This window comes from Megalobrama amblycephala, linkage group LG19, assembly GCF_018812025.1.
Source record: "Megalobrama amblycephala isolate DHTTF-2021 linkage group LG19, ASM1881202v1, whole genome shotgun sequence".
In the NCBI taxonomy this organism is placed as follows: Eukaryota; Metazoa; Chordata; class Actinopteri; order Cypriniformes; family Xenocyprididae; genus Megalobrama; species Megalobrama amblycephala.
The window spans coordinates 40,636,153-40,648,359 of record NC_063062.1 but is presented as its reverse complement, the minus strand read 5'-3'; the positions used below and the strand labels follow the sequence as shown (position 1 = coordinate 40,648,359).

General features: G+C 48.0%; 1 protein-coding gene across 4 annotated transcripts in view; it reads left to right on the top strand.

Annotated features, from left to right (window-relative positions):
* Window positions 1-12,207, top strand: part of reln (reelin) — an 89,482-nt gene that overhangs the window by 60,009 nt on the left and 17,266 nt on the right. For all 4 annotated transcript variants that reach the window (XM_048168056.1, XM_048168055.1, XM_048168054.1 and 1 more), the window contains exons 28-48: window positions 17-252; window positions 377-534; window positions 610-823; window positions 924-1,000; window positions 1,325-1,483; window positions 1,776-1,970; window positions 5,101-5,374; window positions 5,612-5,752; window positions 5,832-6,009; window positions 6,268-6,352; window positions 6,443-6,625; window positions 7,146-7,314; window positions 7,485-7,587; window positions 8,632-8,858; window positions 9,256-9,479; window positions 10,271-10,421; window positions 10,502-10,760; window positions 10,844-11,093; window positions 11,183-11,351; window positions 11,513-11,653; window positions 11,724-11,901. In XM_048168056.1, the coding sequence (XP_048024013.1) occupies window positions 17-252; window positions 377-534; window positions 610-823; window positions 924-1,000; window positions 1,325-1,483; window positions 1,776-1,970; window positions 5,101-5,374; window positions 5,612-5,752; window positions 5,832-6,009; window positions 6,268-6,352; window positions 6,443-6,625; window positions 7,146-7,314; window positions 7,485-7,587; window positions 8,632-8,858; window positions 9,256-9,479; window positions 10,271-10,421; window positions 10,502-10,760; window positions 10,844-11,093; window positions 11,183-11,351; window positions 11,513-11,653; window positions 11,724-11,901 (3,771 nt within the window). The remainder of the gene's footprint in view (window positions 1-16; window positions 253-376; window positions 535-609; window positions 824-923; window positions 1,001-1,324; window positions 1,484-1,775; window positions 1,971-5,100; window positions 5,375-5,611; window positions 5,753-5,831; window positions 6,010-6,267; window positions 6,353-6,442; window positions 6,626-7,145; window positions 7,315-7,484; window positions 7,588-8,631; window positions 8,859-9,255; window positions 9,480-10,270; window positions 10,422-10,501; window positions 10,761-10,843; window positions 11,094-11,182; window positions 11,352-11,512; window positions 11,654-11,723; window positions 11,902-12,207) is intronic.

The following is a 12,207-nucleotide window of genomic DNA, read 5'->3' as shown; positions in this document are numbered from 1 at the left end:
TGTGTTTCTCCTTCAGCTAAACATCGGCTGTGAGTCGGTCTTCAGTGCATCTGCGCCCGTCCTGCTCCAGTACTCTCATGACGCGGGCCGCACGTGGGCTCTGGTGCGCGAGGGCTGTTACCCAGCATCCCCTGGGGCCAGCAGCTGTGAGGGGAGCGGCCGCGAACTCAGAGAGCCCACGGTTTACAACACAGGAGACTACGAGCGCTGGACCAGAATCACTGTTGTGCTCCCACGAAATGTGGCTGCCAGGTAACTGGACACTGGGATGGTTCCCAAGAGACCAAAGACCAAAATACTAAGCAAGAACAACATTGTTTGCAGTGCAGGGGTTGATTTTAGCCACAGTTTTGATGAACTCATCTGTCGTTTTCAGCAAGACACGCTTCCGCTGGTTCCAGGAGAGCAGTGTCTATCGGGACGCCCCTGCGTTCGCCCTGGACGGCGTCTACATCTCTGAGCCCTGTCCCAATCACTGTGGAGGTCATGGAGACTGTATCTCAGGCGTCTGCTTCTGCGACATGGGGTACACAGGTAACGCTGACCTGAGTCAGGTGTGTGTGATCAGGATCTTCCGCTGTGTGTGATGTTATGTGTGTTTGTGTTCAGTCGAGATGGATCGGTCGAGCTGCGTCCCGTCTGCACCGAGTCCCACTGAACTCTCGGAGGACTTCGAGGGGAAGCTGAGCTCACTGTGGCAGAGCCTGAGCGGAGGACAGATCGGTGACGGCTGCGGGACCATCAGTGAAGGCAAAGCGCTGTACTTCAGCAGCCTGGGCCGACGAGAGGCTCGCACCGCGCCGCTGGACACCACCAACACTCGGTCCGTGCCACGACTCAAACTATGAAGCTTCAGACTGTCATCATTTTTTGTTTCTCTACTTATAACCTGCTGTCTTTGTCTGTTTTCTTCTTCTGCACAGTCTGGTTCAGTTCTACATTCGGATTGGAGGGAAAAACATGGGCTCCACCTGCACTCGCCCCCGTTCCCGAAATGAAGGTGAATGTGGAGATCATATCATAGTATGATCTCATGGGAAAATGTTACGAGGGGGCGGTTTCGTATAAAATCGTATGATATGAAATGTACAAAAACGTAAAATAATCCCACTCCTAAACATACTTGAGCAGGTTGTATAAAAATGTATGACTGAGATTGCACAAATTCATACGAATTAGCCAAAAATTCACCAAAACATAAAATAGTTACGAATTTTCATGAGATTGTGTTGGTCAGCTGGAAGAGGCGATCATGCATGAAAAATTCTGCGGCTTGTTTCTTTTCCTCATTTTCTCAGTTACTCTGCTTATATTTCTTTGTCAGGTGTGATTGTCCAGTTTTCCATAAACAACGGCGTGCAGTGGCAGCTCTTACGAGAGTTGGACTTTGGCTCGTTCCTGGAGCCTCAGGTGGTCACCATCGAGCTTCCGCCCGCAGCAAAGACGCCCCACACCGTGTTCCGCTGGTGGCAGCCGCAGCAGGGTGAGAACCGTTATGGTGAACGTGATTTCACCAAGTACAACATGTTCCCATTTGTGTCAAGTTTAGGCTTACAACCTGGGTTAGGTGCGTCCACAACAGTGTTATTCAACTATCATTTCCTCTGATTTTAGGGATAAGTTATTGGTAGGGTTATTTTTAGGGGTTGGGAAAAGGTTAGGAAAGGATAGGAATGTTGTTCCAGGATCAAAAAATATGTTGATCCAGGAACATGTCTTGGTGGAACAAAATCACGGTGACCGAACAGTAATGTCATCTATCTCTCCTTTCTCAGGGAAACACTCGGCCCAGTGGGGCCTGGATAATATTCTGATCGGAATGAACGACAGCGCCAGAAGTGGATTCTTTGACACGTTTGATGGCACTTCTCCCTTAAGACACAACTGGTATCGAGTTGTAGGCGGAGAGGTGACCGCAGACTGCCTGAGCCGAGACTCGGTGCTGAGCTTCAACTCTGAGCTCATGGACAGTGAGTTTCCGTTAAGATATCGCCAATCTCATGAAACATGAAGTTTTCATTCATCGTTTAGACATTTAAATGAGCATTTTCATCTGGAAAGCTACGTCCATTTTCAGGCCTTCCCACTCTGATCTCTGATCATAACCTTTCTTTTTCCAGTGAGCTTTTCTCTTTTTTATAATGTCTCTCAGCCATCTCTCCTTCTACAGTCTTCACATCTCACTCTCACTCACTCTCTCTCCTCCCCAACATGAGTAGACACGCCCCCTACTGCTGATTAGCTCACTCTCTCTCCTCCCCTACATGAGTAGACACGCCCCCTGAAGCTGATTGGCTCACTCTCTCTCCTCCCCATCATGAGTAGACACGCCCCCTACTGCTGATTAGCTCACTCTCTCTCCTCCCCTACATGAGTAGACACGCCCCCTGAAGCTGATTGGCTCACTCTCTCTCCTCCCCAACATGAGTAGACACGCCCCCTACTGCTGATTAGCTCACTCTCTCTCCTCCCCAACATGAGTAGACACGCCCCCTACTGCTGATTAGCTCACTCTCTCTCCTCCCCTACATGAGTAGACACGCCCCCTAAAGCTGATTGGCTCACTCTCTCTCCTCCCCAACATGAGTAGACACGCCCCCTACTGCTGATTAGCTCACTCTCTCTCCTCCCCAACATGAGTAGACACGCCCCCTACTGCTGATTAGCTCACTCTCTCTCCTCCCCTACATGAGTAGACACGCCCCCTACTGCTGATTAGCTTACTCTCTCTCCTCCCTTTCATGAGTAGACACGCCCCCTACTGCTGATTAGCTCTATCTCCTCCCCAACATGAGTAGACGCGCCCCCTACTGCTGATTAGCTCACTCTCTCTCCTCCCCAACATGAGTAGACACGCCCCCTAAAGCTGATTTGCTCACTCTCTCTCCTCCCCATCATGAGTAGACACGCCCCCTAAAGCTGATTGGCTCACTCTCTCTCCTCCCCAACATGAGTAGACACGCCCCCTACTGCTGATTAGCTTACTCTCTCTCCTCCCTTTCATGAGTAGACACGCCCCCTACTGCTGATTAGCTCTATCTCCTCCCCAACATGAGTAGACGCGCCCCCTACTGCTGATTAGCTCACTCTCTCTCCTCCCCAACATGAGTAGACACGCCCCCTAAAGCTGATTTGCTCACTCTCTCTCCTCCCCATCATGAGTAGACACGCCCCCTAAAGCTGATTGGCTCACTCTCTCTCCTCCCCATCATGAGTAGACACGCCCCCTACTGCTGATTAGCTCACTCTCTCTCCTCCCCTACATGAGTAGACACGCCCCCTACTGCTGATTAGCTTACTCTCTCTCTTCCCTTTCATGAGTAGACACGCCCCCTACTGCTGATTAGCTCTATCTCCTCCCCAACATGAGTAGACACGCCCCCTAAAGCTGATTAGCTCACTCTCTCTCCTCCCCATCATGAGTAGACACGCCCCCTAAAGCTGATTGGCTCACTCTCTCTCCTCCCCAACATGAGTAGACACGCCCCCTACTGCTGATTAGCTCACTCTCTCTCCTCCCCAACATGAGTAGACACGCCCCCTACTGCTGATTAGCTCACTCTCTCTCCTCCCCTACATGAGTAGACACGCCCCCTACTGCTGATTAGCTCACTCTCTCTCCTCCCCTACATGAGTAGACACGCCCCCTACTGCTGATTAGCTCACTCTCTCTCCTCCCCATCATGAGTAGACACGCCCCCTACTGCTGATTAGCTCACTCTCTCTCCTCCCCAACATGAGTAGACACGCCCCCAACTGCTGATTAGCTCACTCTCTCTCCTCCCCTACATGAGTAGACACGCCCCCTAAAGCTGATTGGCTCACTCTCTCTCCTCCCCAACATGAGTAGACACGCCCCCTAAAGTTGATTGGCTCACTCTCTCTCCTCCCCAACATGAGTAGACACGCCCCCTAAAGCTGATTGGCTCACTCTCTCTCCTCCCCAACATGAGTAGACATGCCCCCTACTGCTGATTAGCTCACTCTCTCTCCTCCCCAACATAAGTAGACACGCCCCCTACTGCTGATTAGCTCACTCTCTCTCCTCCCCTACATGAGTAGACACGCCCCCTAAAGCTGATTGGCTCACTCTCTCTCCTCCCCAACATGAGTAGACACGCCCCCTAAAGCTGATTGGCTCACTCTCTCTCCTCCCCAACATGAGTAGACACGCCCCCTAAAGCTGATTGGCTCACTCTCTCTCCTCCCCAACATGAGTAGACACGTCCCCTACTGCTGATTAGCTCACTTTCTCTCCTCCCCAACATGAGTAGACACGCCCCCTACTGCTGATTAGCTCACTCTCTCTCCTCCCCAACATGAGTAGACACGCCCCCTACTGCTGATTAGCTCACTCTCTCTCCTCCCCTACATGAGTAGACACGCCCCCTACTGCTGATTGGCTCACTCTCTCTCCTCCCCATCATGAGTAGACACGCCCCCTAAAGCTGATTGGCTCACTCTCTCTCCTCCCCATCATGAGTAGACACGCCCCCTACTGCTGATTAGCTCACTCTCTCTCCTCCCCATCATGAGTAGACACGCCCCCTAAAGCTGATTGGCTCACTCTCCTCCCCATCATGAGTAGACACGCCCCCTACTGCTGATTAGCTCACTCTCTCTCCTCCCCATCATGAGTAGACACGCCCCCTAAAGCTGATTGGCTCACTCTCTCTCCTCCCCATCATGAGTAGACACGCCCCCTACTGATGATTAGCTCACTCTCTCTCCTCCTCATCATGAGTAGACACGCCCTCTACTGCTAATTAGCTCACTCTCTCTCCTCCCCATCATGAGTAGACACGCCCCCTACTGCTGATTGGCTACAAGTGTGTTGTGCTGCTCAGTCCACTTTCAGCAGCGTTTCTCAGAGTCACTTACCGCACCTTTAAGCAGACGGTCTGATAATATGATTCTGTAATGAGAGCCATTTGACATGTTGATGCATCGTTTCTTATTGCATAAACGGACCATCAAAATAAAGTGTGACCATCATTTAGTTCTGAGCTTGCCCTTTGGCACTCACAGAAGCTCATGAAGCACACGTGTATGACTGGATCTGTCTGATGTGAATGACTGCACTGCGCTCTGTCCCGCCAGAGAGGCCGCGTTACGCTGAGAGCTGGGACTTCGAGGTGTCCGGATCCTCCTTCCTGCAGTTTGATCTGAGCATGGGCTGCAGTAAGGCAGCGTCTCCAGCCCACGGCGTCCGTCTAGAGTTCTCCACCGACTGCGGCCGCCGCTGGACTCTCGTCACGCCCGAGTGTGTGCCGCCCGCCATCGGCTGCTCCGGATACAGCCAGCGGTCGGTGTACAGCTCGCCTCAGTATCTGCAGTGGAGGAGAGTCACTGTCTACCTGCCCAGCGCTGCCATGTATGACTCTTTACACTGTACAGATGATTTTGCACAGTCCCATTCACTCGTTTATCACTAAACATTTATACTGCCCTCACTGTATAAACCTTGATATTTTCCTAGGTGACAAGGTACTTATGAATTTGCTTATATGCCACAGTGTGTCCAAAAAGCTTTACAGTCATGTCATGCTACTTTGTTAGTGTGCTCTATTCACATGTTCCAACTCTAAACCCTTTTTTCCGAATCCTGTAGTTCTCCTAGAACGAGGTTCCGCTGGATTCAGCCGGTTTTTGCTCCCGGAGCTGATGGCTGGACGCTGGACAATGTGCTGCTGACGCCCGGCTGCCCGTGGATGTGCTCTGGACACGGCCTGTGTGACAGCGGACACTGCGTGTGAGTCTCGACACCAGCTGATAACCTCAAACGCTCCTCAGAGATCCTGCAGTTACAGTGGCTTCTCTCTCTCACGCAGCTGTGACAAGGGCTTCGGCGGGGCTCACTGTGTGCCTCTGGTCGCTTTACCGTCCGTTCTGAAGGAGGACTTCAATGAGAACCTGAAGTCAGATATCTGGCCGGAGGTGTACGGGGCAGAGCGGGGAACGCTGAGCGGAGAGCCTCTGAAATCAGGAACGGCTCTCATCTTCAAAGGCGTGAGTATAGTGTCATGCAATGCCTTATGCATCAAATATATAACATAAAGTATTGAGCTTGAGCATTTATAGTGACAGACGACTAACTGCTGGTTTCTTTTAAAGGATCCTGATGTAAAGTGTGACCGAACCACTTGTGTCTAGCATTAATTTAATGTAGTAGGACTGTAGATCGAAACGTTTATAGAAGCTCTAGGGTTTCGTCAGTAAATCAGCATGTTTAGTTTTCCTCCAGATGACTGTCCTCTTCTCCTGCAGGAGGGACTGCGGATGCTGGTTTCAACAGATCTGGACTGCACAAACACCATGTACATCCAGTTTTCATTCAAGTTCATAACTAAGGGTGAGTGTGGCGTTAGCGTGTTCGATCTCCAGCCTTTCTGCTGGTCTGCTGTTGGTTGTAAACACATGTTGTGTGTGTTTGTGTGCGCAGGCGTGCCCGAGCGCTCTCACTCCGTGCTGCTGCAGTATTCAGTGAATGGAGGGATCAGCTGGCTGCTTATAGACGAGTTTTATTTCCCCACTTCCACAGACACGCTGTTTGTTCACATGTCTTTGCCTCCCAGTGCGCAGACGAACGCTACACGGTTTCGATTGTGGCAGCCGTACAACAGCGGTAAGAAACACAGACACCTCACTGACACAATCACAAGTGTCATATGGAGATGAGTTCGTGACACAGAAGAGTTGTGTGCTGCTTTACACTTTAAAGAGGACCTTGATGGTGTTTTTGTGCTCCACTAGAACAGGTTGATTATTCTCCTCATATTCTCCATTGTTGCAGCTCCTCTCTTCCCAGTCTGTCAGTAACGCTCTGTTTAGTTCCTGTCTCTATGAAGCCCCTCCTTCTGAAAAGCACAATGTGCTCTGATTGGTCGGCTGGAGCAGTGTGTTGTGATTGGTGTTTGGGAAATGTCCCGCCCCTTACCATAACCGCCAGTTTCAACACACTACTGACTAACTAATCCAGGCCCCGCCCCTTTATTCTGCGCATGAATTATTTAAATTAGGAATATTGTGAAGAAACTCAAGATGGAGTTCAGAAACACTGATATAGAGAAGAACTCCTGCTGGAGGAACTTTTTGAAGGGAGTTTTTCTCATTGTTTTGATTCTTCAATCTCTTCAATTCTTCAGGTAAGAAGGAGGAGGTGTGGGTGATTGATGACCTGATCATAGATGGCAACAGCATCAATAATTTGCCGGTTATATTGGAGAGCTTTGAGGCTGGACCTCAGGAGGGGAACTGGCTGTTTTATCCTGGAGGAAACACTGGATTCTACTGCCCGTATCAGAGAGGAGGACTGTGAGTATCTCCAGCGTGTTTCCCTCATGCAGTGTAAGACGATGAAACGCCCTCAAGGAGATGAACTGTAGTGACTCAATATATACTGAGTCCAGCTTGTGTCTGAATCTGCTGGTCAAACCTTCCGGTTCAGTGTTGATGGTGTCATGTGACCCTCACTGTGTTTGCAGGGAAGAGGACTCCGCCATGGTGTTCATGTCCAGTGAGTTGGGCGAACACTCGATTACCACGAGAGATATTGATGTCAACGAGAACACCGTCATCCAGTTTGAGGTACGGCTTTCTGAGATCAGCACTGGCATTTAAAAGGCCCTTTTCCCTAAGGCAATGTGCGCCCAAAAATTAAAATTTAATAAATTTGCTCTCCTTCATGTCATCTTCAGAACACAAATGAAGATATTTTTAATGAAATCTGAGATATTTCTGTGCCTCCATTTAAAGTCTATTCATTCAAATCTCTGACGCTTCATTGTAAAGTAAATCCACACACTGAAAAAAAATTGTTTGATTTTCCAGTAAAAATATACTTTCTTAATATAAGTCATGTTTTCTGAAAAATCTATCAAAATTAAATGAGTTTGTGCTTAAAACAAGACAAAATATCTGACAATGTGGTCAGAAAAATAATCTTGTTTTCCCTTTAAATTAAGATTTTTTTTCCGACTCCAATGGCAGATATTTTGTCTTGTTTTAAACACAAACTCACTTCATTTTGAAGATTTTTTTCAAAAACAACACTTAATATCTAAAGTCATTTTGCTTCTCTAGTAAATGTATCTTGTATGGAGCCCCGGACATGACATGCAGGAAAAAAATAGTAGGCTAAATCGTGCGCACGATTTACTAATTCGTTCACTTGATTTACTAAAATGTGTGCATGATTTACTATTTTGTTCCCTCGATTTATAAATCATGCATGATTTATAAATCGAGGGAACGAACTAGTAAATCGTGTGCACGATTTAATTTTTTTTTCTTGCATGTCATGTCTTGATTTAAGAATGTTTAGAGATTAGTGCTGGAAAACAAGACAGAAACTCTGAGGAAGAACATCATTATTTGTAGTGTATGAATCAAGTCTTCTGAAGAGACATGATCGCTTTATATGATGCACAGAATTTTAAATGGAGGCACAGAAATCTAGTTAAAAATTATCTTCATTTGTGTTTGGAATGACATGAGGGTGAGTAATTAATGACAGAATATTCATTTTTGTGTGAACTATCACTTTAAGTGTAAAGTTAAAGGCAATATTTGCTATATTGAAGGATTATCTCGGTTAAGTGGGATCATCAGTAACTATGATTCCTGTTCTAGATCAATGTGGGCTGCACAACTGAAAGCTCTTCCCTGAACCCTGTGCGTCTGGAGTTTTCGCGGGACTTCGGAGCCACGTGGCATCTGTTGGTCCCTCTGTGTGCCGGCGGCCCGAGGCTCAGCTCGCTCTGCTCCACTGAACTCCACCCTGCCAGCGTCTACTATCCTGGAACCACGCAGGGCTGGAGAAGAGAAATGATCCACTTCGGCAAGCTGCGGCTGTGTGGGTGAGTGGGACACACCGGCTGCCCACATAACAAAATGACAACCAATGAACGTTCTGCTAACGTTCCCATTGAGTTATAAAACTGTTATTTCAGAATGTTCTCTGTCCAGTTTTTAAATGCTTTAAAGATGTTTTTCATGTTTATGTGAACATTAAAGGAACATGTTACTTCTGAATGTTCTCTAAACGTTAGTAGTAACATTTAAATAACGTCCCATGAATGACGTATACATAATGTTTTTGTGATAACGTTTTGAGAACATCAGATAACTTATTACTGTTACTGGAAGAACGTTTGTTCATAACTTTGGGAACGTTCCCTGTCAGCTGGGCTGCTGTTTGTTTTGACAGTTGACTGTTGCGTGTTCAGTGTGTAACAGAGTTTCTGTGATTGGCAGATCCGTGCGGTTCCGCTGGTACCAAGGGTTTTATTCCAGCGGCACGGCTCCGCCCACCTGGGCCCTGGACAGCGTCTACATCGGCCCTCAGTGCCAGAACATGTGTAACGGCCATGGCGTGTGTGTTCGAGGCACTCACTGCGACTGTGATCCGGGTTACTCTGGTTCCGACTGCTCCATTCCAGATGTGCCGAACCCAGATTTCCTGAAGGAGGATTTTGAAGGTACAGAAGCAAACAGATGATGTACAGTATGTTGTTATATGACTGTGAGTAACACAATGATATGCATTTCAAACACGTTTATCATAAGTACTGCTGGGGAAGTTACTTTTAAAAGTAATGCGTTACAATATTGCATTACTCCCTAATAAAGTAACTAATTCTGTTACTTAATTACTTTTAATAGAAAGTATTATGTTATGTTACATTGGCATTACTTTTTCTCGTCTGGGCTGGGCTTGCTTGTTTGTTTTTAATAGCAAAAAATAAAATTATCAAATGTAAGTGAAATTAATCAGTTTAAAGGAAATGCAAAGTCAGTCAGTAAATGGGAAAAAAGTAACTTTACTTATTCGAAAATGTAACTCAGGTATTTCGTTTTCAATTTAAAAGTAATCCATTACTTTACTAGTTACTTGAAAAAAGTAATCTGATTCTGTAACTCATGTTACCCTCAACACTGATCATCATATTTCACACAAAACCCAGAGAACAGGGAACGTTCTCAGAATGTTCTGTCAAGGTTCTCTCAAAGTTATGAACAAACGTTCTCTGAATAGAACATTCGTTCAAAGTTTTCTGGTCTTTAATAATGTTCTCAAAACGTTAGCACAAAAACGTCATTCATGAAACATATTCGTCAAACATGTTACGTCTGGTTTCAGAACGTTCAGAGAACATTCAAAAGTAACAATGTTTGCAGAATGATACAATTGAATGTTTCCTTACAGATTGTTTGCAGTGTATCTCTTGACTTGATTCTTTGGGATATATCTGTAATGATTGTCACATAGGTGGAGTTTTGGATTCTGAACATTTCAAGCTGATGAGTGGAGGAAAACCTTCCAGAAAGTGTGGCATCACCACCAGCGGGAACCACCTGTTCTTCAGTGAGGACGGTTTGCGGATGCTGGAGACTTTGGATCTGGACCTGTCTAACGCTAGGTATTCCACAAACACACGAGATATTCACCACGAAACCGTGTCTCGCACCATTATTAATGCTGAAACGTGTCTCCGATCAGGTTTATCCAGTTCTTCCTGAGGCTGGGCTGTGGGAAAGCGGCCCCTGATCCGCGCTCCCAGCCGGTGCTCCTGCAGTTCTCCGTGGATGGAGGGCTGAGCTGGGCTCTGCTTCAGGAGTTCCTGTACAGCAACAGCAGTAACCAGGCTCACCTGGTGGCCCTGGAGATCCCTCTGCGAGCGCGGACTCCGGCGACACGCCTGCGCTGGTGGCAGCCGTCTGAGAACGGACACTTCCATAGTCCCTGGGTTATTGATAAAGTAAAGAGCTTTTACTGCAGTACACTCATTTAAACATGAGGTCGATGTATATCATGCTGACGTGTGTGTCCGTCTGTGAGCAGCTGGTGGTGGGCGGCAGTGCCAGTGGTTGGGGCCCGCTGGAGGACGACTTCTCCTCCACAAACGGCCGCTCTTGGCTGCTGCACCCCGGCGGCACGCGGATGCCCGTGTGCGGCTCTGACGGCGAAGCCTTCGCCTTCATCGAGAAATCAAACACACGCTACGGCATCACCACCGACATCAGTCTGGGCCCGGACGCCTTCGTCCAGTTTGATTTCTCTGCCTCCTGCTCGGTCACCTCGTCCTGCTACAGTAGGTCCCTGACACGAGCGATTCGTTCTGTGTTTGTCACGAGCAGAAGAGCTTTTCTCTGACGGCTGTGTGTGTTCATGTGTCCGCAGCGGTGGAGCTCGAGTACTCTTTGGATCTGGGCCTCACGTGGCTGCCGCTGGTCAGGGATTGTTTACCCACAAGTCCAGATTGCTCTTCTTACACACTGCAGAGGTTGTTGGTGTCTGATACTTACAACAAGTGGGGCAGAATTACTTTACCCATACCACACTACGCCAGGTAAACACACACATCAGTGACGTCTAACACTGTGTCCTAACCAGATGCGACCCAACAAAACCGATCACAAATCACAGCCAATCAGAAGAGAGTGTTAGGACATAATTTAAGAAAACACTTGAATTGAAAGTTTTTTGTGTTGTTTTGTGGCGAATGCTCAGGTCCACAGCCACACGGTTCCGCTGGTTCCAGCCGGCGCCCTTCGATAAGCAGCAGACGTGGGCTCTGGATAACCTGTACATCGGTGACGGCTGTCCTGACATGTGCTCCGGCCGCGGCCGCTGTAGACAGAGCTCCTGTGTGTAAGTCCGTCTCACGCTCACGCTCACGCCTGCAGGATGTCTGCGCTTCCTCACGGCTCTTCTCTTTCAGATGTGACCCGGAGTGGGGAGGCGAGTTCTGCGATGAGCCGCTGGTCTCTCTGCCCGTCCAGCTGAAGGACAGTTTCAGTCGAGCTCCGGCGCTCAATCACTGGCACCTGCTGACCGGCGGCAAGATCAGCAGCGTCTGTGGCGCGGTGGCCTCAGGATCCGCCCTGCACTTCAGCGGGGTAAAGCCCTCATCCCTCAAAGAGTTTCTCACATTCACACTTCAAATCTCACTATCTAACAGGGAACGTTCTGGGAAGGTTCTCTCAAAATTATGAACAAACATTCTTCCAGTAACATTAAAGGATTAGTTCACTTTCGAATTAAAATGTCCTGATAATTTACTCACCCCCATGTCATCCAAGATGTTCATGTCTTTCTTTCTTCAGTGGAAAAGAAATGAAGGTTTTTGAGGAAAACATTCCAGGATTTTCTCCATATAGTGGACTTCACTGGGGTTCAACGGGTTGAAGGTCCAAATGTCAGTT